Raw genomic sequence first — 27,941 nt, 5'->3', positions numbered from 1 at the left:
ACGCCATTGAATGAGCTACTAACTTGATGATCATCTTTTAAGTCAGCACTTGGTAATTTATTTTCTATGAATGTTTTGATGTCGAAAATACTTTGTTGATCTTCCACTGTCTCTTTTGCTATCTTGATGACAAGTGTATAACCTTGACCATATTTGGATTTCAGTTGTTGAATTGAACCCAAGCATCTGAATCGACCATTGACCATGATTGCTAATCTGCTACATAATGCTTCACATTCTTCCATGCTAAAAATATTTTTAAAAAAATTATTAGTTTAAAACTTGTATGAATTTTCGAAAAACAGCTTGATATTAAAATTTATTTCTAGTTTGCTAAACCATCATTTTAATAGCTGGAGATTAAATCAATAGCCAGCTAAAAGATTCAATATTTTAAAAAAAATTCAGATGCATTAAGTCTTGTTTTTTGAATAAAATATTAGACTACATCTATGTAACACATTTCCAGAATATAATTCCTGGTTTAAAATTGCTGTGTTTTATTTGAAATGATTTGTCATAGATTGATCTGACTATTTTTTAAAATCTTAATAGTGCTTCAGGCAACGTTTTTGGGATTTACTTTCAGTGACGATTAAAAAAAGAAAAAAAAACTACCTTATGAGGGCTATACACTAGCACAATTAATATGAAAGTTATAAATAATAGGTAATACCTGGTCTCTATATTAAGCTTCTAAATTATTTTCCAGCTCTAAGACTGTTGTGTACGAAATTAAAGGGGAACCTGAACCACTAAAATGCGATAAATAAAGTACAATTCGAACGAATCTCCAGAAAACTAAAAATCATAACTATATCTAACCCTAGCCATGTCTTATATATCGTCTGGGCCAAGCCATCTTCTATATATCCTCTGAGCCAAGTTATGTTCTAATTATTCTTTGGCTCAAACTGTGGAAGACTAAGATGCTCACTACTATGCCAACTGGGTTGCACAAGTGGAAAGTTTTAGGAAAGTAAATTTTAATTGAAAACTTATTTTCTAAATGAAGGATAACAAACCTGTGTGTGGTTAGAATAATGGCTGCTTTCGTAAAGTACCGAGCTTGAGCGAGAATATTCCAGATTTTTCTTCGTGAAACTGGATCTACACCAGCAGTTGGTTCATCCAATAATATTATAGGTGGTGATCCAATTAATGCTATTCCAACTGAAAGTTTCCTTTTATTTCCGCCACTGAAATAGAAAGGGATGTATTGTACTTGTTCGCTGACTTTTAGCATTGCTTCGCAGTAATATAACTTGCCTATAAAATTGTGTTTGCTTATCAGCATGTGCCGACAAGTCGGTCATTTTGATCAGCATCTCGACTCTATCGTTGAGTTCTGATCCATAGAGACCTCTCAATCTTGCAAATAGTGTGAGAGTTTCACGGCCTGTCAGACGATCAATTAAAGCATCAAACTGAGGACAATACCCTAAATAAGATCGAAACTGAAATAAAAGAACGAAAATTATAATGGCAGTAATTTTTGTGTTGCGATTTTTTTTAATTACTGTCTAAAAATATGAAAATTTATAAATAAAAATAGGGATTATAGTAAAGTTAATGAAGTATATTTTCGATATACAATAAATTAATCATACATCAATTATCAATAACTTATTGCCAACAACAAGGAGTCACATTTAGCATGTGGCTCCATGATATGTAATTAGGAAACTAAAATTACAAGTTTTTGAAACATATTGAACGCAAAAATGTTGAGACAGTTTTATAGCATTTTTATTTTGCATAGTAATTTTAGTATTTTTTAAAAATAGTATTTTAATATTTATAGCATTAATAAAAGAGTCGTTTAACTCTGCTATTGAGTTAGAAGTTTTTTTTCCAATAAAGTATCATACTTAATTATTTCCTTGTCAAAAATTGTAACAACTTGGATTGAAGTGACCAAGTTTAACTACTCGAGCAACTAAACTGTTGTTAAGATTTAGCATTTGAAGTTATGCTAATTCATTAACAATTTATGGTCAAAGTATGGATACAAATTATAGTTTATTCATTTACTAGTTTATTATGGTTTGAAACTGCTCTTATTTAATCCTTAAATAAAGATATAAGAGTTAATGAAGATACTTATTTGTTAAAAAATGAATGGTATTCAAAAAAAATTAATTGAAGTTTTCATTAATTCATAAATACATATAATTACATTTTTGTATATTGTGTGTTGGTTTGACGATACTTCGTAGCAATTTAAGTTTGACAACTTCAGATTTAAGCAGCAGATGAATTGGATATTCGAAATGGCAGAAATCTTTATTGTTTTAAATAGTGTTTATTAAATCTTGTTTCTCTATAATTGTCGGTTATATGTTAATGAACCCATATTAATGTAGAGAGGGAAAATTTTGACTTTTGCAATCGTCATTTAAAATTTTCTTCATATGCGAGATGTATGTGTATGCGAGATGATTTTAGGTTTATTCACGTATTTATTTTATATTTGGTGTTTTTAAGTTTGTTTTGTTTTCATTTTAAAAGCATATTTACGATTTTTAGCTTCAGAGAGAGAGAAAGAGTTACTGTGAAAGAATCTTAGTCTATTTCAAAGAGAAGAAGTTGAGCAAATTATTGAAGGGGTGAATAGTTAGGTAAATCGACCGAACAAAGTAGAAAGAATTGAAAATATTTATAAGCTTATAATTTAGGGTGAAGAGTAAAGACATCTATGACCACAATTTTTTAAATTTTTTTTTTTTAAATATTGGTAAAATATTGTTTTTAATGTTTCATAAAAGATAGTACCACCGTTTTTGAGAGAGTTAAGTTAATAACTATTTTTTTTAAACATTACGTTCAAATTTGATACATTTTTGTTAGGGCCTTATTGAACATAAACCTCTCCTTTCTGTGTATATCAGCGATAGAAATGTAAAATGAACAAATCTAAAGTACTTACTTTTTTAGTATTTTGTATTAAGGAATGATGTGCAGTAAATGCATTTCCATCTGTTGGATGGCAATCGCCGGTTAGCATTCTAAATGTTGTTGTTTTTCCAGCGCCATTAACTCCTAGAAGTCCAAAGCATTCTTCTTTATGAATTCCCAAACTTAAATGATCGACTGCAAAAAAATTCTTAAATATTTTTGAAAGTTCCGTAATCACCAATGCTTCTCTTCCCACACCACTGTTAGAATCCTCCAAGTGTCTTATGCGAAGTTCCTCAGCGATGACTTCACTGTCTTCAATGACACTCGATTGAATAATTTCGCCAAAGATCCGATTATTTTGTGTAAAGTTCTTGAAATTTTGCTTCAGTTTTCGATAGACAGCTTGGAAAAAACTTGTCTCTATCATTATCAAAATCGTGAAATATATAATGCCATCTAAGAATAAAAACATGACATCTCGTCCACAAGCCAGTCTGTCCCAGGTAACAAATGAAAGTTTCTTCAGGCACTCATTCTCACCACAATAATCTGTAATTGTTATGAAAAGTTTGAAGAGGGAATTATACTAAAAGAAATACACCAGAATTTAGAATTAGAAAATTGATTTCTGGCTTCGTAGGGGAAAAAAAAACAGGTAAGCAATTAAAAGAAAAGTAAGACCTATTTTTGAAGACCATATTAATTAAGAAAAGGAAGAAGTGACTCAGGGAATAGAGCGATCTCCTCACAAGAGGTGACTTGGTTCGAAACCCAGCGATGGCTGGTTGATATGAATTCTGACCCGACTCTTACCAACCACTGTGCAGAATTAAAATATCCCCAATGGTCGACGGAACATGGGTTAGGGTTCCTTTGCTGTTGGGCTAACCGTCGTGTGAGGTTTTCGTGGTATTCCTCTCCATGTAACGCAAGATTCGGGTTCGCTCTGTCATAAAGTCCTCTACGAAAGCTAGTTTCTCCCAATGCTTGATCCAGGAGTATAATTCGTATTATAAAGGTATGATTTGTATCATAAAGGTAAATTTCATCTTTAAAATTGACCCATGAATTAATCACCAAAAGAATTTGATAAGAATTATAAGTAAAAAGTTTTAAAAATAAAATTGAATAAAAAATAATAGGTTTGTAACATTTAAGGCTGTTGATTTCGGTCTGTACAGTTTAATAACTTCTCTGTTTTTCAAGTACTCTTCTAATTACATTTGCATTTTAATTTCATCGTGCATTTTCAAGTTATCTTTTAATTTCAATTAAAGTTCTTTTTTTTTTCCGTTTTTACATTCAACATACTATTTTTAGTTTTAGAATTGCTTTATTTAGACCAAAAACTTGTAAAAGTTTCCTGTGTAATTATATTAATGGAGCATTGAGCAACTAATAGTTTGAGATCAATAAATAGAACAATTTTATAGTTCTGCTGAAATTCCCTTTTACCAACATTTTCTTTTAAAATCTATAATTGAGATCGAGATTTCTTTATTAAAATAATTTTAAAGTAAGATTTCAATAATCTGGAAAAGCAAAAAAGCAGTGAACACGCTACTTAATCTTTTAATGCAAAAGAGGTATAGTGGCTAACCCCTCAATTCATAATTTAGAAATTCTATAATATGATTCCAGTATTGATTGCAATCGACCATTTTTAAAATCAGATGAAAGATATGAATCTAGTAATAGTGTAACTATGAAACTCCAGCCTACAAGATTCGATACTGCATTTGCTGAAAATAATAAATAAGTGATAGACCCATGTATTCATCACCATAAAAATTTGATAAGGATTATAAGTAAAAAAGCTTTAAAAATAAAGTTTAATAGAAAAAAATAGGCTTAGAACATTTAAGGCTGTTGATTTCGGTCTAAGCAATGTAATAACTTCTTTGTTTTTCAAGTTCTCTTTTAATTCGACAGTGAACTTAATGCATTGACAAAGAATTTAAAATTTACTACGGGTAAAAGTGCTTTAAAGTTTAAAATTCTTTTTTGACGTTTTCAAGTTTTGAATTTTTTGTAAGTATCGAATAAAGCGATAAGTGTTTAGAAATTAAAATGCATTAAAATATTAAGTTTTTAATCAATTTATATTATGCTGGGATGTACTTACCCGTGCAACATTTATACAACGTATTATTTTTAGCCATATCGGGTTTGCAATTGTATTCGAGGTTCTCCGCTGATATTCCTTCACAGTATGCATTTTGAAAAGCAATGCGAAACAAGTTGTTGAATCCTGACGCAACTGAATAATAGGGAAAAATTCTGAAAATCCACACTAACGTATTGATGACATCCTTTGTTCGCCCAAACAGAAAACCATATATGTTTATCAATGTCGTAGACACAGCGATACCTAGAAATTAAATACTTTTATTATTGATGTAGGGAAGTAGTTTATATAAGAAAAAAAAAACAATTCTCAAATAAAAAAAGACCACTATTATTTTATTGTATTTGCTACCACTCTGTGCAGCTTGATATTTTTTAATTGGTGTATTCACAAAAGTAGTTGGCGAAGTTTAAAAAAAAATATTTAATCGTAATTTAAAGAAGCAATGTTTCTTTCTTATAAGTGAGAAAAAACAATGAAGAAAATAATAAAATCTATATACATATATATTAAAAAAGCTGCATTTTTAAATTGAGAGGAGATATTTTCGAATGACGTGAGGGAACTTATCGGTGGGATGTAGGTTTATTGCTAAAGTAATACTCCTTACTCTTTCGTTTTAGGTCTGACAAAAATAAAAGGATTTTCGTCGTCTGAATCGACTTTAAAAACATAGTTTTTAAAATTTTTATTTTATTTTATTACTCTCTTCTTCTTAGTTTTCCGTGTATCATTTCGTTAAAATCAAAAATTGGATGAAATTTCGACTGATTATAAAATGGCGATAAAGTATAATTTATAAGCAACCTAGCATTTAGCTTCAGTTGAAATTCAAACTCCAGTTAATTGGAAAGTGATGGAAATGGGAATGGCAATAAGATGACAATAAATTTTGCTTCTTGTGGTCAAAAAATGAAACTTATTGTCATCCAGCGCAGAGCTCCAGTTGATATTTGAGTATTCTAGATTCTCGCAATTTAGATTGATGATAAATCCTATTTGGTGATTTAAGGAAGATAAATTCTGCTTGTAGTAGTCAGGAAACAATTTAAACTTGTATTGCCATCAGGTATGGAATTTTTGTAAGGATTTGATTGCTCTCTAGCAACCGGTAGGTGCAAAATTTTAATTGCAAGACTCCGTTCTCACAAGTGTGTTAATAAAAATAAAGGAGTATAATAGTGCAGAGTTTGTTAATAAACTGATGAATTTGTCTTAATTGCAAAAGCATAATTAGTACCAACCGCGATGTGAAGTGTAGGGATAATTCATAAGATCAGAATCAAAATTATAAAATCTTACCGAAATTAAGATAATCTACTTTTATAGCAACAACGGTAAAAAAAAAGAAATATAAAGCTTTATTCGGACACTACCAGAAGGGATATTGGGAAAGAAAACGTTACATCATTATAAAATGCAAAAATAAATATAAAAGCTGGAAATTTTTTTTGATAGGATAAATTTAATTAATTATGGTGCGATAATATATGGCGGTGAATATAAAGCTAATTTACTTCCTTCAATCTCAGTTCAGAATAAATGCTTCAAGATTATTAATTCTCTAAATATAAATAATTCAAATATAACTACTACCAATATATATACAAGAATTGACCTATTACCATTTCGCCATAATGTATTTTTTCGTATTTTACTTTATTTACACAACAATAAATTAATATGCAAATTAAAAACTAATGTGTCTGAAAGGAGACCAACTGAAATATATGAGATTCCCCACTTTAAAGAAGAAATTTCACGAAAACAGTTTTTTTACTTAGCACCTAAATTATATAATAAATTACCATTCCAGTTGCAAGACATCCAAATATATTCTTCTTTTAAGCTTGCTTTATTTCAATTTGTGATGAACATTGACGATTTAGATCTCTATTTTTCACTTTAAGGGAAGCATTTGATTTTTTTATACCAGTCTTGTGCCAATCCAAATGAATTTCTTATGTTACCTTTGTTATTTTTTTACATAGCTTCATGTATTTTTTTTCTCCCTATTATTACAGTGTTCAACAATATATGATGTCTTATGACGAGCAAAATAATTTATGATTGTAATATCCTCCCCCCCTTTTTTTTAAAATTTCTAATTTAAATTTATTGTATTACTTTTCTTTGTCGCCAGGACAGGATTTTCCTCTTGACGCCGAATATATATTCTTTGTATTAATGTGTTTGTTTTTGTTCCCAATACAATTATATTAGTTTGTAAAAAAAATAAAAGGGGAGTAACGAAAGTCTCATACGAATCGTGTAAAGGATGACACGCGTCAAAAAATTTGATGGAAATGATTAAGTGGAAAGCAGATAGAAAGAAAAGATGCTGAATCATTCATCTAATGAAATGGTGACGTTCCCCTTTTGTACAATCATAACAGCTAAAAAATCAACTAAACAAATCAGATTGACTAAAGTGGAAGAAGAGAAAATTTTTCACTGAAGAAAAAATCTGAATTGTTTTAATTGGTAGTCATCCGTTAAACAAGGCAAGTAGCGTAAAAAATTAAACGACAGCAAAACATGTTTTTTTCAGGCACAAATTGTTTACAATCTCTCAAGTTTTGATGAATCAGCTAATACTTTCTATAGTAGGAAATAGTCATAATTGTTGTAAAAACAGCCTATTCTAGAACCGTATTTTAAATTTTTATTTCATTTCAATTAGGCCTTAGCTTAAAATACTTTGATAAAATTCTTTCTTTTGCATCAGGCATTGAAATCGTGAAATAATTTTGGAGTTTCAGTTTGGGACATAACGTTACCTTTCTTAATATACATATATATTTTAAATTTGTATCTAGATTTTGTAGTCGTAAGCACCATTGGAGATATTGGAGAAGAACTTGCAACTAGGTGTATAAAAATAATATCACTTGTATTTTTTTGCGTGTTTTTGCTCACAAATGGTTGGTAGATAGAAACAACATGGAATTCTACCTGATACCATGCTGCAATTTAGTGCTCTGCTAAATGAATGTTAAAGTATGTAAAATAAGGGTTGATCAATCCTCCTATGAATTTTAAACTATAACATGTAAATACCATAAGTCATTTTAGTTATTTAAGAAACTCAAAAGAAAAGATCTAATTGAGTATAATTTAAAGATTAGTTTTGAGTGTAAAGAATCTTACCCATGACGCAGGTTAGAGCAATGACAACAGCAAATCCAGTGTTTCCTTTTTGAATCATAAATGATAACAAATAACTTAAAGGTATCGAAGAAAATCCATAAAGAGCAAGTACTAATAAAACAGTGCCTAAAAACAATAAGGAAGACATATGAAATCGTGGTTGTTGGTATCGAGAGGCAGTATATTATCGGTCATTTCATATTTAAATCGCGCTTAAATCTTGAGATATATTTTTATCTTTCCTCCCATTTAGAGAGATTGCAATTCTTGGTATGAAGAAGCGTTTTCTGATGATGTTGTTATAGTTCATTTACGTCGCACTAGAGCTGCACAATGGGCTATTGGCGACGATCTGGGAAACATCCCTAGGGATGATCCGAAGACATGCCATCACAATTTTGATCCTCTGCAGTGGAGATGGCATCCTCACTTCGGTAGCCCGACGACCAGCACGTGCAGTCGAGCACTTTACGGTAGAACAATTTAACGAGGCACACCCTCCATCGCTACACAGACTAATCCAAGAGGTCACCCACGCGCACACTGACCGCAGCCAGTGATGCTTGACTTCGGTGATCTGCTGGGAACCATGTCTTAAATATCAGTCCACTGCGTGAAGTTTTTCTGATGAATAAATAATAAGTTAAAAATCTATGTCATATTCTTAAGCAAATTCTTTTGATTTCATTAGCTGCAAGTCATATCTTATCTATTATTTTACGTTATACCTATTATCAGAAGCTTTTTGACAATTAAAAATAGCATTAATTTAATTTTGACTGCAAAAGTTCCAATATTCTTATGGGAAAGTATATTTTTGCAAGTGAACGGATGGTATGAGAACGAGCCATACCTTATCTCTTATTTTATATTTAATACCTATTATCATTAGCTAATTTTTAACAATAAAAATGACACCTTAATTTTGAATGCAAAACGTTTCAATATTATTCCCATGGGAGGATATATTTTTGCAAGTGGACGAATGGTATGAGAAAGTTTAAAAGAAGCTAAAACTAACCACCTGGCCCTCGTATATAAGTTTAATAAAATTAGTTCGAATCGATTACAAAATACTTAAAAAGATCATATTAAACGATAAAAATATTTTTATATTAAACATGGAGTTAATCTGATAGACAAAGCATTTGTTTTATTGAATTGTTCCGTTTTCACAGACAAACTGCGTAAAGACAAATTTATTCATAATTTGTTATCGTTATAATTTAATATAGAGCAGAGTAGACAGAAGTTATACAATTTTTTTATAGTATTATATTTATAGCTAATTGGCAAAATTTTCAAGCTATACCTTTTTGGTCATTAAAGCAAATATGTAGTAATGAATAAAAAAAAATTATAACAAATACTTACCAATCGCATTGGAGTTTACCGAAAAGAATATATATTCGTAAAAAGCAGCAAAAGGAATGATCAGGGTCACCGACACAATTAAATACAATGCGAAATCCCATAGCAGCATTGAAGTCCAATACAGAACATGGGGTGCACCAGTCATGAGCTGCAACAGTTTTGCTTTGCTAGTTCTCTCGTGAATGGGAATTAATACGGCAGTTGCAGACATGAATCCTAAAGCTAATGGTATAAAGACACTAGCAAAAATCCCTTCAACTCTTCCTGGTCCATGGTAGCGTTCCGCAACTTCAAATTTTGGTAAAGGTGAATTAGTAAGACTTATGGTTGCCTGTGAAGAACTAACATGCCTAAGAATTGCTGTGTGAGCTAGAAGCAATGACATTGGAAGAGCATGGTATGGCTCATTGTTGTACCACGCTGTTAATTTGACTTTTCCATCTGTATAATTTCGCACACTAGCTCCTACCATCAACATGGTCAAATAACGAGAAAGAGATTTTTTTCCATAATCAAGTACGTAACTTATGGGATTATCAACTACTTCAATAGCCTTTATTTTATTTTCTTTAAAAAAATATTCTAACTGACTGCTTAAATTCTTAGTTGAAGTTGAATGAATGATACCTTCACTGTTACCGTAAACACTACGTATGTCTAAGGTCAAAGGTTCGTAGTTTTGCCGGAATTGATTCTGACTGTTTTTTATAAGTATAAAACACACGCAAACTAGTAGCACTGGTAATGCGAATTGAGTTATCAAAATGATCCAGTGTCGTTTGGTGTAGTGAAAACGTTTTGCAAGAAAAGCGAAGAGCTGATAACACAGGAATTGTTTCTTCAAGCTTTTGGTATCTCCATAAACATCTGAAAAGATAAAATATTTTGCTGTAGGATATACTTTTTAACTATGCAATTTATTAGAAATTTATATTATTTAATTTGGGACTTAACTACCACTAATAATCTAATAATTAACTACCACAGAATGCTCATTTGATTTAATCTTTGGATGATCTAATATGGATAATCAAATAGATATTCCGTAATGGTGACCCGGACGTGATATGAACTCGCCAACATCGATGAATGGTCCACATTAAACAGTTGATTTGCTCAGATTTGCTTTTTGATGGAGAAAGGCTGATATAGTCGAAAGCATACTCTCTTCCTTAAATTCATTTGTATGATTATTATATTAGCTGCTATATATAAGGGAAAAGGTGGGTAGTATAGACACTGTAATAATGCGGGCAGCTGTAATAATCCTATAGATTTGGCAAAAGCATTATCTATCTGTTAATTTTGTTTTACAGAGCAAAAAACTCGAAACTTGAAATTACGAAGGTAAGGTGTGTTAAAAAATTTTCAAGAAGTTCCCTGGAATTTAAAAAAAAAAAAAAAAAAAAAAAACGATTCAACTATTAACTATTTAACTTGTGGTAAGAAAAAAAAGCAGTCGATCTACGTTTGCTGAAATGTAACTAGTTGAAATTTGAAGTGCTAATAGGATCATTTTAAATTATAACTTGAACGCGCGCTTTTTTCCCTTTAAATTCCTATTTATTCAAAAATTATTTCAATTTTAAATGTTTTTAAAATTTTTTCTTTAAAAGATAATTAGTTACCCGTTGTTAAGGGGAAAAAATCTCGCGCTTAACTTAACGTCAAAGTAACAAAAAAAAAAAAAAGAAAATTTAAAAAAAAAGAATAATTAAATAAGAGAACTTCATAATGCCTGATTTTAGATGTAGCCTAATATAAATCTTAACATCTATACTGAAATTTTTAAAAACATAAAGACTGAAGAGAGATTAAAACGGTTTCCAATTAAGAATTGATACTTTTTATAATAAAAAAGAAAGTTCGAAATAATTCTTGTAATTGGCACTTTATACTAAAATCATTCGCCAATACTCTTGCCAAAACTCAATTTTATTCGCCAAATTTACGACTTAATCGTATTTGGCAAGCTGGCGAATGCTTAGCGTGGTCCGTGTTTTAGGAAACATATTGTTGTGATATTTTAATACCATTGTTCCTTAAACATATCATGTTTATTTACCATCATATTCTTGAGATACTCCATTTCGCAGCTGTCGTTCACCTTTTTTCATGTATTTAACATCAGAAAGATTAGAAACTCTAAGAAATAAAATAAAAAAGTCAATATTCAATTCGATGCATTTCTGAAATTCAGAAATTTCTTATTGATTTATCAAAAATTAAATTATCATTCTAAAACAAAACAAAAAGTTTATGTATCAAATTTTTATAATAAACTGAATATAAAATTTTATTATCTTTCTGGGACAGGGAAGAGGAAAAACAGGAAAAGGTAAAGACGACTGTTAAAAACACCTTTAAGTTTCAACAGATTTTGATATTCTTAGCTAATTTTCGTAATTATGATTCGTAAAGTACCAGCACTTTGAGTACATCATCCGTAAAATATATTTAACCTTAAAATACATTTTACAATAAAATCCAATTTAACGTAAAATATAATACCACAATTGTTTAGAATAATATTTATTTAATTAGAGTAATTTTACTGTAATTATTACTGTAAAAATTATGGTACACAGTTTTGATCCATAACACATTCCGGTAAAAATGGATTTTATGGTAAAAAATAACGGCAGCCTGAGTGCCGGTACTTTTTATAGTAATTTGATCCTAAATTTTTTACAGGTATTATTGCAACCTTAGTATAATAAGTAATACCTTACAGGTATTATTTATTATGCTAATTGGTATTATTACAACCAAACCAAAAAATTAACTTTTATTTTATCTATTATTATTATTATTATTTCTCCATTTTATGCCTTTTTGGGAAAATTTATAATGATAAATGATATGATTTTTATTTCACTAATTTATAATTTCAAAATTAACATATTTAAGTTGATTTAGTCATTTTTCTGTAATATAGTTTTGAGATTATAATGATAGTACATAAATATTAATAACTTAAACTCATTCACTCAGCTAATGCATGATTAGTTCCTTTAATCCTTTATGGGATCATTTTTGTCTAGTACAGTGTAAAAAATTCCGGATTAAATTACGTCTAGGTACCGGTACTAAAAATCCATTTTTACCAGAACATGTTACGGAATAAAAAAATCTGATATTACTCTAAAAATTACAGTATAATATTTTACAGTAAGAACAGATTTTACAGTAAAATGAATTTTGCGGATCATGCACATAAAATGTTGGTATTCGTCCAGCAATTTGATTCGAAATTTTTTACAGTGTAACATTATGCTGAAACATTTTTGTGATAGAGATTTATTAATTAGATTTGTGCCTGTTAGTTTGTTTAGGTCAAAAAACGGTCGAAATTTTGATTTGAAGCAAATTGGATTTGATAAGTGAGTAAATGAATAAATAATTAAATAAAAAAATTGACTTAGCAATTAGGAATCGATAGAATCATGTATTATTATTTGGCACTGGGTTCCAGCAAAATGATAGAAAGTTTGATTAGTGATGAGTTAAATGAGGCCATAGTTCGGCAATCAATCTTTCTTGTATTGATCAAAAAACTATTGTTGCCCTACTTAAAGCTCCATAAACATTTTAAACTCTAATTAATTAGGAAATTTTCCAAATTTCGATTGCATGACTTGCCTTTTACAAATAGATACGAAGGCAATTAAAGTAAATCGCTTAACTAAACGTCATAGTTATGTAAAATAATTGTGTCTTGTTCAGATATTATACTTAATGAAAACATCCTCCATGGTTGTAATAGTTATACCGCAGGAGTTGATTCCTAATTTCTGTTTACTCTCTTCCAGTTCTTCAAACATGTTTCCAATTACTGATCCACAATCGGTCGAAAGACGATAAGTAATTTCATTTTGCAATTCTTTCCGCACAGATATATCAGGAATATGTTTTTCAAGAAGCAAATTTGTTTCATCTACGTCAAAAGTTGGACTCTTAACCAAATGCAAGTGGTATCCAGTTCCTGTGTGCGAAAAAAAAAAGAATTAAGATGAGAAACATAATTATTAAAGTTTTAGCCTAACATTTGAAAAACAATAAGTATTTTTTGTTCGGCATTTGATTTAAAAATTATGCCGATTTGTTTTTGCTCTAATATTTACTTAAATTTAATAGCTAAGTAATTTAGAGCTATTATATGTTGCTATTATTTTCAGTAGTCTTTTGAGTTCAATTTAGACTAATTTACAAATAATGCGACTTGAACAAAGTGTATGTAAGGACGCATTAGATGTGAAGTAATTTTTATAAGCATTCTAAAAATTGTGTATTCCTTCTACGCAATTTGTTAATAATCATTGTGTTTCTTTTTAGAGAGCATAATTTATTGCAAAAAAAGATTATTTGAAAAAAGGAAACAGGCAGATTTGTTGAATCAAATCTGAAAAGAATATGGGGTTTGCTACTTTCCGGTTATTTCAAGCGGAATTAAATTTGTAACTATTAAGAAAACTTGGTTCTTTGTCAGAAATTCACATTTACCGAATTTCAATAGTCATGTTTCCTAATAACGTAATTATTTAAACAGCTTTTGATTTTAACTAATTGTATACAAAACATGTAAATTATTTACTGAATCATAGCTTATCATATTCATTTTAATGAAACTGCAAAAACATACAAATGCTCTTTTGTATATTATTATACAATTGAATTAATTTACGACATAAAGGGAGGGGGGGGGGTGTTCAGATCACATGGCCGATGCCACTTTGCCGACACGATAGCTTCGTCAACAGTTCATTTCATCGACATAAACGTCATCGTCGTAATGATCATGTCTGCGAAATGAGCTGTCGGTGAAGTTATCGAGTCGGCTAAATGAGCTGTCGGCGAAGTGATCGTGTCGATAATGTAAGCTGTTGGTGAAATGATAGCGTCGACGAAGTGGCGTCGGTGATATAATCTGATGGAGAAGTATTTTTGGTGCTATGAACCAAACCCGACATAACTTATGGTGAAAACATGAATATGTTTTTCTTGAGTCGTGGAGGCTCAGGGGATAGAGCGTTTGCCTTCCAATGAAGTGAACCAGATTCGAATTCCAGCAATGTCTGGTCGGTACGAATTCCGCACCTGGCTCACTCCGACCACAGTGCTGACGTAAAATATCCTCAGTGGTAGATAATCATGGGTTAGAGTTCCCTAGCCGTCAGGCTGATCGTGGGAGATTTTCGCCTTCATGTAACGGATTAGTTCCATCGAAAAGGAGAAGGCAAATTTCACCCAATACTTGATCCAGGAGTTCCCCTGTATTCTGAATCGGTCGAAAGTACAAGGCTACAGAGTTGAACATTGGCAGTCGTACACCCAAAATAGGGTCTGCTGTTCAACGACGGTTATAAAATAAAATATGTTTTGCTTTGTCAAAAGTTAAATAAGCTTAAAAGATCATTTTGACAGGCATTTTAAACACTTTGAAATTAAGTTTAATATTTAAAATAAATTATTTAAGACTTATTCATAAATTCTTTTGAAAGAAGTATATAATAATTCAACTTACCAAACTTTCTTTTCAAGAACATAGGCGATCCACAGCACTGTATTTCTCCTTCGGCCATGATGGCAATACGATCACCTAATATATCAGCTTCTTCCATATAATGTGTTGTCAGAACTATAGTACGATCACGTCTTATGCTAAGGAGTGCATCCCAAACATTTCGTCTTGCCTCAATATCCATTCCCGAAGTTGGTTCATCCAAAAATAACACCTACAGAAACATAATCGTTTATTAAATTTATTTCTTCTCCAGTTTAAGAAATAACACTAATTTAAAAAAATCAATACAGTAATTTATTTTAACTAATTTAATAAATATTTTAGTTAAAGTTATTGAGTTAAAAATGGATTATCATAATCTAATCAGTGATGATAGAAAATATAAAAGGTACGAAAGGTAATGATAGTTAATAAAAATCAAGTCCACGTTGTGACAAAAAGTATATTCCACCTGTATGATTACTACCATTTTTTACCACTTACTTGGGTAGTGGTAAAAAAATTGCACAACATCGATCTCGGAAAAAAGGAAAGGGGAGTGGTAAAATGGGGAAGAAATTTTAACATTGCTAAATAGACAAGTGAGGTAATAATATTGCAAGTTAGACACAAATGAGATATTGTTTCCGCCTTTTTCCCCCCAGCTAAATGGAATGAGAACTGAATGGTGTGAGACGATAGATTTAGGTTGAAAGATGTAATAGTTTTATGTAAAAGACGAACAATAATTGATTTGTACCAATTTGCTCATCTGACTTTGACATTTAGACAAATTAAGAAGTATTTAATGTGTACCTTTTTACTTATAGACTCGGATTTGATATAATTTTATTCATCGTAAAAGAATACAAAAGTAACAATGCCTCTTTTGACTAGATAGCTATGAACTCATATTGTCAATTAGTGTAAATAAGTATAAGTCAAAAATGGTTTTTTGTATACATAAAAACCACTATAGCTTCTTAACTATAAATCTGATTGACTCGTGTTTGTTCTCATTCCATTCGGCAAACGAAGAAAAAAAAAGACTTGTGTTAAAATGTTGCGCTTGCCTGGATAATGAGATTAAATACGTAAATAGGCTCAAGCCAAACATTTTCCTCTTCCAGATAAGGCTGTAGTCTCGAATTTAATTCATTTCAGCGTAAAAATTACATTGAAAACAATGTATCATTTATCTGGATAGCAATATTTAAAGTTCACTTTTTATTTACCCCCTTTTCCTTTCCAATGTGTGCTGTCGTGTAGCTTCATACCTATTCCTAAGAGGAAGATACTAAGAGTTTTCTGTTGTTTACAGCTTAAAACCTTATTTTTACTTTTCTATATATAACTAATCCAATTTTCAATTTAAAAGGAACTTACTTCGGATCCTCCAATAATTGCATTTCCAAGACTTAACTTTCTTTTCATTCCTCCAGAAAGATTTTCGACGAGTTCATATCTTTTGTTAGTTAGCTTCAGTATCTCCATTACTTCAATAGCTTCTTTTTCAACATTTTTCCATTTAACTCCTTTCAACTACAAATACACGCATTTAGAATTGCAAAATTGTTATTTTTAACCCCTGCGAGCAACGACTTATTCGGCAAAACATTATGGCCTAATCTTTTAAAAAATGGCCAAATTACAAAAGTAAGGCCTAATCAAAAATATTTGTAAATTAGAAAATTTAGATAAAGTTAAAAATGGCTCAAAACTTGGTAAATGTGACAAATGTGATGTAAATTTACTATGCATGTCTACGTATTTTGCGAAAGCAACAAAAGCAAAGATAAAACTATAAATACAGCTTTAGCTTTATTATTTCCATTATTTTAAGAGCTTCATCTTTTGTATTGTTCTATTTAACTCCTTTCAACTTGAGTTATCCGATTGGTTTCGACCCAATTTGTTTTTAAAAAAAGGTCTCAATAAAATTTTTTATTTCATTTCAAAGAAAAGTTTAAATTCAAGCAGAGGTCCTAAAATTATAAATTTTAAGAAAAGTTTAAAAATTTCTAAAACATTTTTCGAAATAAAGGCAAATTTGTGCTTAAAAATTATAAACTCGTTATGTTCCGCTGTCAGCTCTACAACAAAAAATTTGCATAAATTTCTGAATATTTTTTTTCTAGATAAATAATGTAATTCTGTGTTTTGAACTAAAATCAAAAAAAAAATTAAAAGACAAACAAACAAGCAATGTAATAGAACTTAAATACATTGCGTAATATCAAATTTTTAAAGAAAAGCTAAGAGCTTCAGAAAAATAACACATTCACGCTTAAACCTTAGTTTTCAGTTCAAAACATTGCAAAAATTATTAGAATCTACATACAAAATTTCAAGGAACTATATAACAAACTTTTTTCGTTCGGTGTGTTAGCGAAAATTTTTTTTCTTCTCAAAATCAACGTTCTTCAGAAAATGCCTATAAAAGGCGAAAAAATTCTGAAATGTAAGAAAAGTGTGACCAAAAAAAATTATAATTCGAAAATTAATTTCTAAAAATGAATTTCATTTGTCTTAAAATATAATTTATTCAAATAAATAAGATTTAAAATTTTCAAAACAAAAAAAACTTTTTAATTCCGTTTTCGGGAGTTTGCTTCTGGTTACGTCTGCCAATGTATGAAAAAGCAATTGTAACTTCATTTCTAAAAATAGGAGATTAAAATTTTAAAGGATTTCGAAAAGCAAACAAACTAAAGTTGAAATATGGATAATGAAAAAAAAAATCGAATTCTTTTTTTTGTTTTTTTAAATTGCCGATTTTACCCAGTCGCTTATCTTAAACGAAACACACAATTAAAAAAGTTAAATTGTTATTATACCCTTGATTTTGCTTTTAGATTCTTTTTTTTTTGATTAAGTAAATATTTTCCGGAGTATATATTTTTAAGAAAATTTAAATTTCATAATAATGCAAAAAAAAAAAATGATATTAGCAATTAATTGTGTGAATAAATATTTTTTTCAACATACCCCAGCGAATATTTTTAAGTGCTCATCCACTGTTAAAGTATCGAATAAGACATTGTGTTGTGGGCATACACCAAGTCCACGTCGAGCACACGTAGTGTCAGTTGTAATATCTTTACCATTGATAGAAGCATTACCACTGGAAGGAGTGTAAAGACCTACAGAAAAATATGTCATTTTCATCAGTCAATTCTGTTACTTTTTCAACAGCCAAACACAGTAATTTTTCGTTCCTAAGTTCATGCGCTACTTTGAACAATATATAAACATCGGACAATATATAACAATATATAAACAAATTGGATAAAACTATCTTTCCACTTTTAGAAATGAACATCTATATTATATAAAACGCTAATACGTACGTATCAATAAAACCGATGATATTTCTTTTCTCGCGTTGGCAACAGTTTTCATTTTTAATTGATAGGATTCGGCGCGCAAGAGCACGTAGTGAGCATCATATGGCTAATCTATATTATATAAAACGCTAATACGTTTTAATTGATAGGCTTCGGTGCGCAAGAGCACGTAGTGAGCAACATATGTCTAATCGGGTGAATTCTCACCGAATTATCAAAAAAATTCTCACAAAATTATCTTCACCGAAGCCGATGCTTTACATCCGGCGTTCAGTACTATTTCATATTGTTTTACAACACATGGTTTTAGCCCTCTGGTGGGAAAGACTTTAAAACAAAACTTACAACAGTTACTTTTCTCAACAACTGAAATTTAGAATAGTGTGATTAAGAAAAATATGTGAACTGTTTGCAATTTCAAATTAATATTGAAATGCACAAGTTTAGAATTTTCTACAGTGAAAAGTTGTCGGAACTTCAGTGTTCAAAAAAGTATACAAAAGCTAGACGTTAAGAACGTATACAATGAGCAAGCGAAGCAATCCGAAATGAACTGCGAAAGCAGTTCCGGGGGTTGGCGAGCGCCAGCGAGCAGGGGGCGAAGCCTCCTAGTTATAAAATTATTTTCATTGATGTGCTTACAATGAAATAACACATAATTTAAGAGGCAATTTTTAATAAAGTATGTGGGCTCAGTGTTATCGGAAATTTCAACCTTCATATATGAGAAAGTGCCCCAACACAGAACCAAGTTAACATGTTTTATATACTAGTGAATTGGAATTGAATAATTGTTGTGGTTTGCAAGTTATAGTACTCCCCTCATAAAATTCGGTGAACGGACGTCACTAGTTGATTAATTGCTGTTTTGTGAGAAGCCAGAAGAGCGGTATTAAGATCACCAGACATTGAGTGCTGATCGTGAGAGCTGTAATAAGTTCACTGTCGTGGTTGCTTCTGCGTTGCCATTAGCAGTCGAGTGTAGGCAGACGTTGTGTGTGATTGAGACTGAGTAGAAATAGCTAGATGAGGACAATGTCACGGTCAAAAATAGCAAATCAACTGCTTAATGTAAACCATCTATCAAAGGGGGTGTGTTTGTCGAGATAGGCGTGTTCAGATCACTTCCGGGTCACCAATATGGGACGAGTGTTATCGACAATGTAAACCTTCATAGATGAAAATTCACCCAAACATAAAATCGAGCTAATATGTCTTATATGCTAGTGGACTAGAAGTGAATAATTGTAGTGGTAGGCACATTATAAGTATATAAAATATGTAAAACTTAGTTAAAAGCGTTTCTCATGAAACAAAATTGAATATAATTTTTTTCTATTCTGGAAGACATAGCAAATTCTGGCACAAATATATCAGAATTTCTTTGCATACAGTTTATTATGGATGCATGCTAGAGCGTCGATCAAACACATCTTAGCTGAATGTGACTGCTGTTAGCTATTTTAAACGTTTATTAAGTTTTATCACCAAAAAATTAAAAATGATCATAGCTTTTCTTCATCTTTTTTTTCTCGCTTTTATATAGAATAACCTCTATTCATTCTGAGATATTTCTTCTAGAATAATGATAAAAAATACTCAATGATACAAATAGTGCACTGTCAAAATTATTAAGAGTTTGATAAATTTGTATTATTATTTCGGATAACCAATTCAAATAAATTCACCTTGTCTTAACGGCACTCAGTTCAAAATGAATTTCGTAATGTTTGATAAATACTGATAGAATCGTAGAAAATCGTTGTCAAAGATAGGGTAGAAAATATATGCACATTATGCGCTACAAGTAAGCTGTTAAGCGAGAAGTAAAAAATATATACTATATGAATCTGACGAACTATTACTGAAGAAAGTGAGACTGAAAATATCATAACACACTTAAACTCGGCAGGACCGTGATCACATATGCGTGATAGTGTGATTCTCCCTTAACTACCAATAATATCATACATGAAACGAGTCTTTCAGACTCCAGCGGCCCGAGATCATACGTACGTGATCTCCATTCGGTATTCTCTCTCGAATACATGCCGAATTCGTACGTATGCGTACTCTTTAGTACATATACTGTCACAGTTTGTGGGCCCTTGAAAGCGCATCCTCAAGAGTTGAACTGGTTACATGCCAGAGGAAATAGCAAATAGCTGAAAGGTTATTATTCGAATTTTATTATTGAAAAGGCTATATCTCCATAGCTCATCACACAATTAAACTTTTTCTGAATCCCTATTGTGGTCGAATTACCTGTATTCCTCACTAGTAATTCGAATAATTTTCCTTTTTGGTTTCATCTTCGTTTATATAAGAAGGCGAGTCAAATAAAAGAGAGCCAATGCAAATATATAAAAAATGGAGTATTTTCAAAGTATGAGCATTTAGGTATTTGTCGCACTGACTTACGAACAACGTGATCCACGTCTCATAAAAATCCTTGGTCTGTTGCTTCAAAATGTCTTAAATTCTGAAATTGGCTTTTTCACGTCATCGTCCGACACAAGTCTGGTTACCTTGAGCTTTTTATTCAATTACCCGAAAATGTGGAAGTCGCAAAGCGACAGGGCTTTTCGGCTGTATGGTGGATGTCGCTATTTGACCTATCCAGTTTTTCCTAAACCTCTTAAGCGACGGCGTGTCAGACATTGTCTTGTAGTAAGATGACTCTGTTTGTCAATTTTCTTGATTGCGACACGCAGATGATCCAGCATTCCATAAAATTAGACACAATTGATAGTTTCTTCAGGTTTAGTAGTAATGGCCCTTGGTGACCAAAACTTCAGCTGTCAAAAGCCCAAACGCACTACACTGTTCATCTTTTGGAATGTCCGTAGTGCTTTGCAACAGTGTTCAACCCAGGATAATTCAACCAGATTTAATCACCCAATTAAAATCAAATTTCTAAAAAAAAATTTTTTTTCCTTAGCCAAACCGAAGATTTATTGGTTGATGTGTTACATGCAATTAAAATAGAATGAAGGTTCTGTTTAAATCTAAAAGTTAGGGCAATGTAAAACATTTTGCTTTAATTGAAAAATCAAAGATATGAAAATAGGAGGCAGAAACTTACTGATCAAATCTTACCAGTGAGCATATTAATAGTTGTTGTTTTTCCTGCTCCGTTATGACCCAGTAGAGCAGTGATTTGACCTTTATACATATTCAGACGAAGATTATTAACTGCAATCTTTTCCTGCGTTCCCATTTTAAATATCTGAAGAAAAAGAGTTTTAATGAAAACGTTTCTTTCGTTATTTCATTTATTTCTATTAAAATTTGCTCCTACACTAAACAAGGTGTTCTGTAATCACCGCCTTTAGTATGTATTTTTTGATGCTTTGTCAAAAATAAAATCAAATAAGTCAACCCGTGTCGCGTTCTTCTACGGTAAAAACAATTTTTTTACGATTCCTTACAATATCAATTGATATGGAAAAGTTTTGTCAAATGAGAATCAAAGTAATGTTGTTTGGGATATAAGTGGATTAGATAAGGACTTTCAAAATGATACTCTAATCTATACCCTAAATCAACTCAAAAAATATTTTTTAACAAATATTAATTATAAAATTTTTAAAGTTGCAAATAAATATCAGATTGTTGCAAGTTTTTTCTATAAAATATAGGTTAAATAAAATTTTATATATTTGTTGTACAGTTTACTTATTTAAAAAGTAGTCATAGTGCAATTTTTTCTGCTGAGTTTTTTCAGAATTAGAACTTTATCTTAAACAAATAAAACTTTTTCAATAAGTCCAGCGTTTGTGAATTAGGATTTTAATTTAATGTAAATTATATATTCTGGTGTATTTAATTTAGTATACTTTCGAGATAAAAGAAACTTACAACTCTAATTTACAAATAAAATAATAATATAATGAAATAAATAATATAAAAATAAGATAAATAATAATAAAATAAATAATAATAAAATGAAATAAATAATAATAAAATAAAATAAATAATAATAAAATAAAATAAATAATAATAAAATAAAATAAATAATAATAAAATAAATATTAATAAAATAAAATAAATAAATAAATAAATAGGCATCTAAATCAAAAACTTTATCTTATTCTTAAAGTTTTTGGAAATATATCTCTGCTGTGTGTTTTGTAAATAACGCCCTAACTCTATATTTTTAAAATCCTTTACAAAAGAGAGGAAAAAAGTATATCCATTGAGGATTGCGAATTAATAATTAAGCTCGGAGAGAGCAATTCATTTTTGACAAATTACAATCAAAGAAGGTGAGTGAACAACAGTACAGAAAAACCTGTTCATTGCCGACTGACATCTGAAGGTGTTTCAAGTTATCATCTTTTAGCTTCCCTTTGCTGTCAAATCAGATTTTGTTGCTTTGTAAATTTACCTTCTCCGACTGTGAAATTTCAGATTTCGATAGCGTTGACGTTTACTTCTTGTTTAAATATCAATGTGTTGTCACAAATATGTAGACTTTTTTGTCTTTATTTTTGATAAGTAATCTAAAAATACATACTAAAAGCGTTTTTTTTAAGGAACACTCTGTGCCTTTTTCGTCAATTTCATTCGATTTTTTTCGTCGTTAAACGTATCGAGAATATTTTGATTTACATCATAAATTGTACTTACCTTAAACAAATTATTAATAACTACACCAGCAACTATATTTCTCGGTTCTGGTTCAAAATAATCGAAATTGTTTAGTTCAACAAATTCTGTTGTTGAGATTCGTTTCGGTGGTGAACCACACCAATAACTCTTCTGAAAAGTGATGAAACATTACTTGCTTTCTAAATCAGATAGGCGCAATACAAAATAAAGGAATTTAAAGGTTACTTAACTGTAAAACAGAAGTAAAATGGTTGAGGAACCCCTGACTGCCAAGGCCAAACTTTATCAAAATACCATATGATTAATATGAACACGCCACAAGAGGATGCGATTGTTAACAGCAGACTTAACATGTTAAAATCGGCATTAACAGCAAATTCTGACAAATTGTACCACTGTACACCTTCTCCTGTAAAACAGAGTAAATTTAATTTTGAAAAAAAAGTAATTATTCATATTTTTTTCTGAATATTACTTTGATTATAAGAACAAAAAATTTGTGCTAATAAAATTTCAATTACTTGGTTTTGTAAAAATTTTATTTCTAATTAAAAATAATAAACTTTAAGTTAATCTTGAAAGCTGTACACTTAAAGATTTGTAACCCGAAATAACATAGATTGATATTATTTAAAAAAGTTCTGTCGATACATTATAATACGAATACGTCCTATTATCATTATTAATTTTAAAAATAACTATTATAGTTTTTTATTTGAAGTTATGTTTGTTTATACTAGCTTTAAATTGTAGATAAAAACAGAAAAATGCTAAAAGTTATATTTATACTATAATGCGCGAATTTTTGTTCTACTGCTTATAATGACCTTTTGTATACATATTTTACGTCTTGAAGTAGTTAACGTTACTTTATTCAAGGGTTGATTTCTTTTTTTTCTTCTTTTTTTAAGAAGAAAAAAAATCCTTGTAAAAGCATCATATATTCTTGTAACAAAAACAAAATATACGATATTTAAACCATTCATTTTCCTGTTATGTCTTATGTATATATGTATAATTTAGATGTACACCCTGCTTTAGTTAATTTAAAATTTCGGCTTATTAAAGCCATGCCATGCTCTAAGGTATCATGATAAAATTACCTAATTTTACCACATTTACTGTGATGCCACAATTTGGCATTACATATTTATTTCCTATCTTTTTAAAATATCCTTGATTACTTAAGCTTATTTATTTATTAATAGAAATTACATTTAAAAATAAATCAAAAACTTAATCTTTTTAAAACAAACATAAAATATTTATTTCTTCTCTTCTAGATTAATGTAACGGATACATTTTTTTATTTCATTACTAATGCAGACTTATATATTCACTGTCGCCTTTAATCGAAAACAAAAATCTATTTATAACTTTTTATTCTAATTTTCCAACGGCTAAATGTTTCGGTTGCATGGTTGTAATAATTCACATAAATTTGTTGGCGACTCGTGATCGCCAAGGTGTTCTTTTAAACCCATGTTGATATGCTTGTTGGCTTTGTTTTGGCTATGATATACTGTGATAAATCGCCAATTTTGGATCTCCTACCCATACTTTCTCTGTCCGTTGAGAATAAATATATTCACTTTTAATTTCGAATTTGTGAAGGCTGGGAGCCCTTTGGGGCCTCCCAGTCTCAATTTTCTAACCGTCAGGAAGGATGTTCTGGCTTTATGATCTTTCAATAGAGAGTATTATTATTTCATCCCTTTAAGGGATTTCTTATTTTTTTCATGAAGAAGTGGCCATTTTCTAAATCAAATTATGCTTAATAAAATCTAAATTTACATTCAACGATTTGTACATTATTTCCTGGAAACTCAATTGTTCAATTCATTCATTAATGGCCTAAATGAACATTCATGTACTACACTATACAACGATTGGCGGCTATTGATGGAGACACAAAACTCCCATCACATTTACTATCAAGCAGCATGGTAAAATAAAATCATAAATTATTTTTAATTTTACGAAGAAGTCCGTACCAAAGCGTTTCGGTAAAAATTAGCGTATTTTTTAGTGTTCCCATAGTACCAATAACTCGTGTAAATTTCTCTATATTTTGATAGATTTAACCATAGGTTTTCTCACTTTTTAAACGCTTTTTTAGTCTTATTTCAAAACTTAATTCAATCTCATAAATGTGTCGATTTTGAACCATAACACCGTCCAAATTGACCATACAAACTTAATAAAGTGCTACTGAGCCATACTTCTGTTATCTTATCAAAGCCTTAATGCTGCAGCAAATTTGAACGGTATCGTACGCATTTTAAAATTTCTAACAGTGTACTTACTACGCAGTATGGCATAACATATCCTAAATGAACCCTTCGAACCATGTGAGAAAATCCAGTTTAGATGCAATCAAAGTTTTGGTTTTGTTTGGGGTAGCATATGTTACTAATATATCATTGAATGACTCCATAATATCATTTTAATATCACTTAAATCATTGCAGCAATTTCTCTTGCTGCAGGAGCTAGAGATAATTTTAAGTTCGCAGGTCTAATCATTTATCAGAAGATTTTTTCGCATCTTGACCAATGCTTTCTGATATTAATGTTATTTTAACGTTTGCAAATTGTTTAACAGCTGTAAGAAGTTTGAAATTAGGTTCTTTAATGCATAATAAACATTATGAAAATATTAATTTTACTCAAAAAATGCATTAGCTTATCATTTAATAATTTATTATTTAAAAATTACTATATAAACTTTGTTTGTAATTTAATTTTAAAACAATATATAATATGCTAATTTTAAAATTTTATTCACTAGTTAATTTTTAAAATTTGTTTTTTGGCTATTTATTTTAATTTTTTATTATTTTGTATTCAAATGAAACATTTCTTTATCTATAAAATGTGATGAGTAGTTCAAATGTAAAACCTACACATAAATCAAAACTGTTTTGTGAATATTTGAATTCACGCACTTATATAATAAATGTAATTCAATATTATTACTATTACTTATTAGTGCCGTAAAGAGGCTATATTTATAATTAAAATAACTCAAACAACTGTTAAATGAAAGTGTTATTTTGAAAATACTTACTTGATTTTTCATAATGAGAAATGTACTTAAATATTGGGAGTATGCTCCCAGCTGGGATAAGAGAAACTCCTATTTTAATTATTTCAGGCAAAGTTGAGAAGCCTTTATCAAAATTAACGAGGAAATAATTTTGTAACAGCAGATTAAAGGCAATATTCCACACAGTTATAAAGGCTATAATTGCGAACACGGCTGAAAATAATAAAATAAGAACAATTAATTACAGTTCATAATACAAGAAATATAGAAATAAAAAAATTACTTTTATTATGTTTAATTTATTATACAAATAATGTTATTATAACTATAACATGGTGGCATTATTCAGATTAATATTTGAAGAAAATTAATTCTTTCGTTGTCTTAAGTAAGGATGTACAGGGCACAAAAATAAACGGACCACCCTTAACAACTTTTGATCTAATGATGGATCTTCATGTTCTAGGATTTAATCTTAATGGTTTGAGGGGGTGACCTTAAATATGCTAATTAATTAGTACAGATGGTTTTTTAAGTTATGAAATCTGTAACAAAAGCGTGTTTTCTCTGAACAAACATGCCTTTTTTTTTTTACGGATTATGAATACTGACCACCAAAACACTGCAATTTGAGAAATATGATGGTCCCAATAGTTTGGTCAGAAAAGCTGTCCAAACTTTGAGCCCCTAAATGTTAATTTCACTTTTTACGTATTTCACCATGTCTCGAGAATATCTTAAGCTAATTAAAAAATGTTTGCACAAAATTATAGAATTCGTTTACGCGAAGAAAACTCCATGCAAAATATTACTTTTAGCATATATTTATTATTTTATTTAATAATTGGGGGAAAATGTTTGAATATTAAGGTATATATCATTTTAAAGAATGCAATTGAAAATGGCAAAATACAAAATTTGAGCAAAATTGTTGGAATAGTTACTGAGAAATCGAATTTTAAAAATGGGACTTTTTCAAACATAAGAACATAAATGTTATTTAGGGTAGTCCAAGTTTTTTACTTTTGCGCATGATGCAACTTATTACGTTTTTATGCGAGTCAATACAATTAATATTTTATTATTTTATTCTGTTGTATATGATTATTTTTCGGAACTAAATATTATAACTATTTATAGTGCTTTACAAACTTTAATAATTTTTTAGTTCACTTAAACTAAAAGCTTTTTCATTTTGATTGCTTTATCTAGATAGTGTTACGACGGTTTCAAACTTTATATATGCTTTAAAACATTCTTAGCTGATTTTGATTTCCATAATTGCATATTTTTTATGTTATAATCACTTTCTCGAAAGTCTTTCATTACTGCCTTTTATTTACTAATATTTTCATTAACTGTATTTACAAAAAGTACTTATAAATGTTATTTAACAAAAGTCAAAATTTTGTTCAAATGATCGAGCAGTTACATTTTATGAATTTTCTTAAATGCTAGATTTACAGGCAGTTGTTTAATGCTGTATATCTTTAGAATGCTTAAAATATTTTGCATGAAAAAAATCATTGGAAATTATTAGAAATGTGTGAACATTTAAAAAAAATAGAGTAATTTGTTTCATGTTGCATGAATAATATATTGCATAAAAATAAAAGCAGTGGGACATTTTTGAATATTTTGAAGAAATTGCTCATTTTTCACTTTTATTGTCCGTCTAAAGTAAAATTATAATGAAGTAATGACATTGTATTTAATTTAAAAAAACAAAACAAAGAAGCAGTATACTGTGCCATGCAATAAAAATATCAGCATAAGCAACAAAGTATTCAAAATTGAAAATTTTATACATATGGCACTTTTGTATGATAAGTTACTTTTTCAATAAATAAACTTCGTTTTATCAACTTTCAGAAAT

General features: G+C 29.8%; 1 protein-coding gene across 1 annotated transcript in view; it reads right to left on the bottom strand.

The window, feature by feature from the left end:
• LOC107453344 (phospholipid-transporting ATPase ABCA3) overlaps window positions 1–27,941 on the bottom strand; it is a 47,014-nt gene that overhangs the window by 1,670 nt on the left and 17,403 nt on the right. The window contains exons 7-22 of the mRNA XM_087157407.1: window positions 26,087–26,278; window positions 23,248–23,426; window positions 23,036–23,167; window positions 21,503–21,632; window positions 18,045–18,199; window positions 16,443–16,598; window positions 15,078–15,288; window positions 13,289–13,538; window positions 11,619–11,698; window positions 9,554–10,420; window positions 8,180–8,305; window positions 5,027–5,272; window positions 2,930–3,450; window positions 1,270–1,457; window positions 1,026–1,199; window positions 24–246 (exon numbers count right to left, since the gene is read on the bottom strand). Coding sequence (XP_087013533.1) covers window positions 24–246; window positions 1,026–1,199; window positions 1,270–1,457; window positions 2,930–3,450; window positions 5,027–5,272; window positions 8,180–8,305; window positions 9,554–10,420; window positions 11,619–11,698; window positions 13,289–13,538; window positions 15,078–15,288; window positions 16,443–16,598; window positions 18,045–18,199; window positions 21,503–21,632; window positions 23,036–23,167; window positions 23,248–23,426; window positions 26,087–26,278 — 3,830 coding nt within the window. The remainder of the gene's footprint in view (window positions 1–23; window positions 247–1,025; window positions 1,200–1,269; window positions 1,458–2,929; window positions 3,451–5,026; window positions 5,273–8,179; window positions 8,306–9,553; window positions 10,421–11,618; window positions 11,699–13,288; window positions 13,539–15,077; window positions 15,289–16,442; window positions 16,599–18,044; window positions 18,200–21,502; window positions 21,633–23,035; window positions 23,168–23,247; window positions 23,427–26,086; window positions 26,279–27,941) is intronic.

This window comes from Parasteatoda tepidariorum, chromosome 2 (assembly GCF_982258835.1).
Source record: "Parasteatoda tepidariorum strain Cologne lab strain chromosome 2, Ptep-v5.0, whole genome shotgun sequence".
NCBI lineage: Eukaryota > Metazoa > Arthropoda > Arachnida > Araneae > Theridiidae > Parasteatoda > Parasteatoda tepidariorum.
Note: the sequence above shows the minus strand (reverse complement) of the source record. Positions and strands in the feature narration are given on the sequence as shown.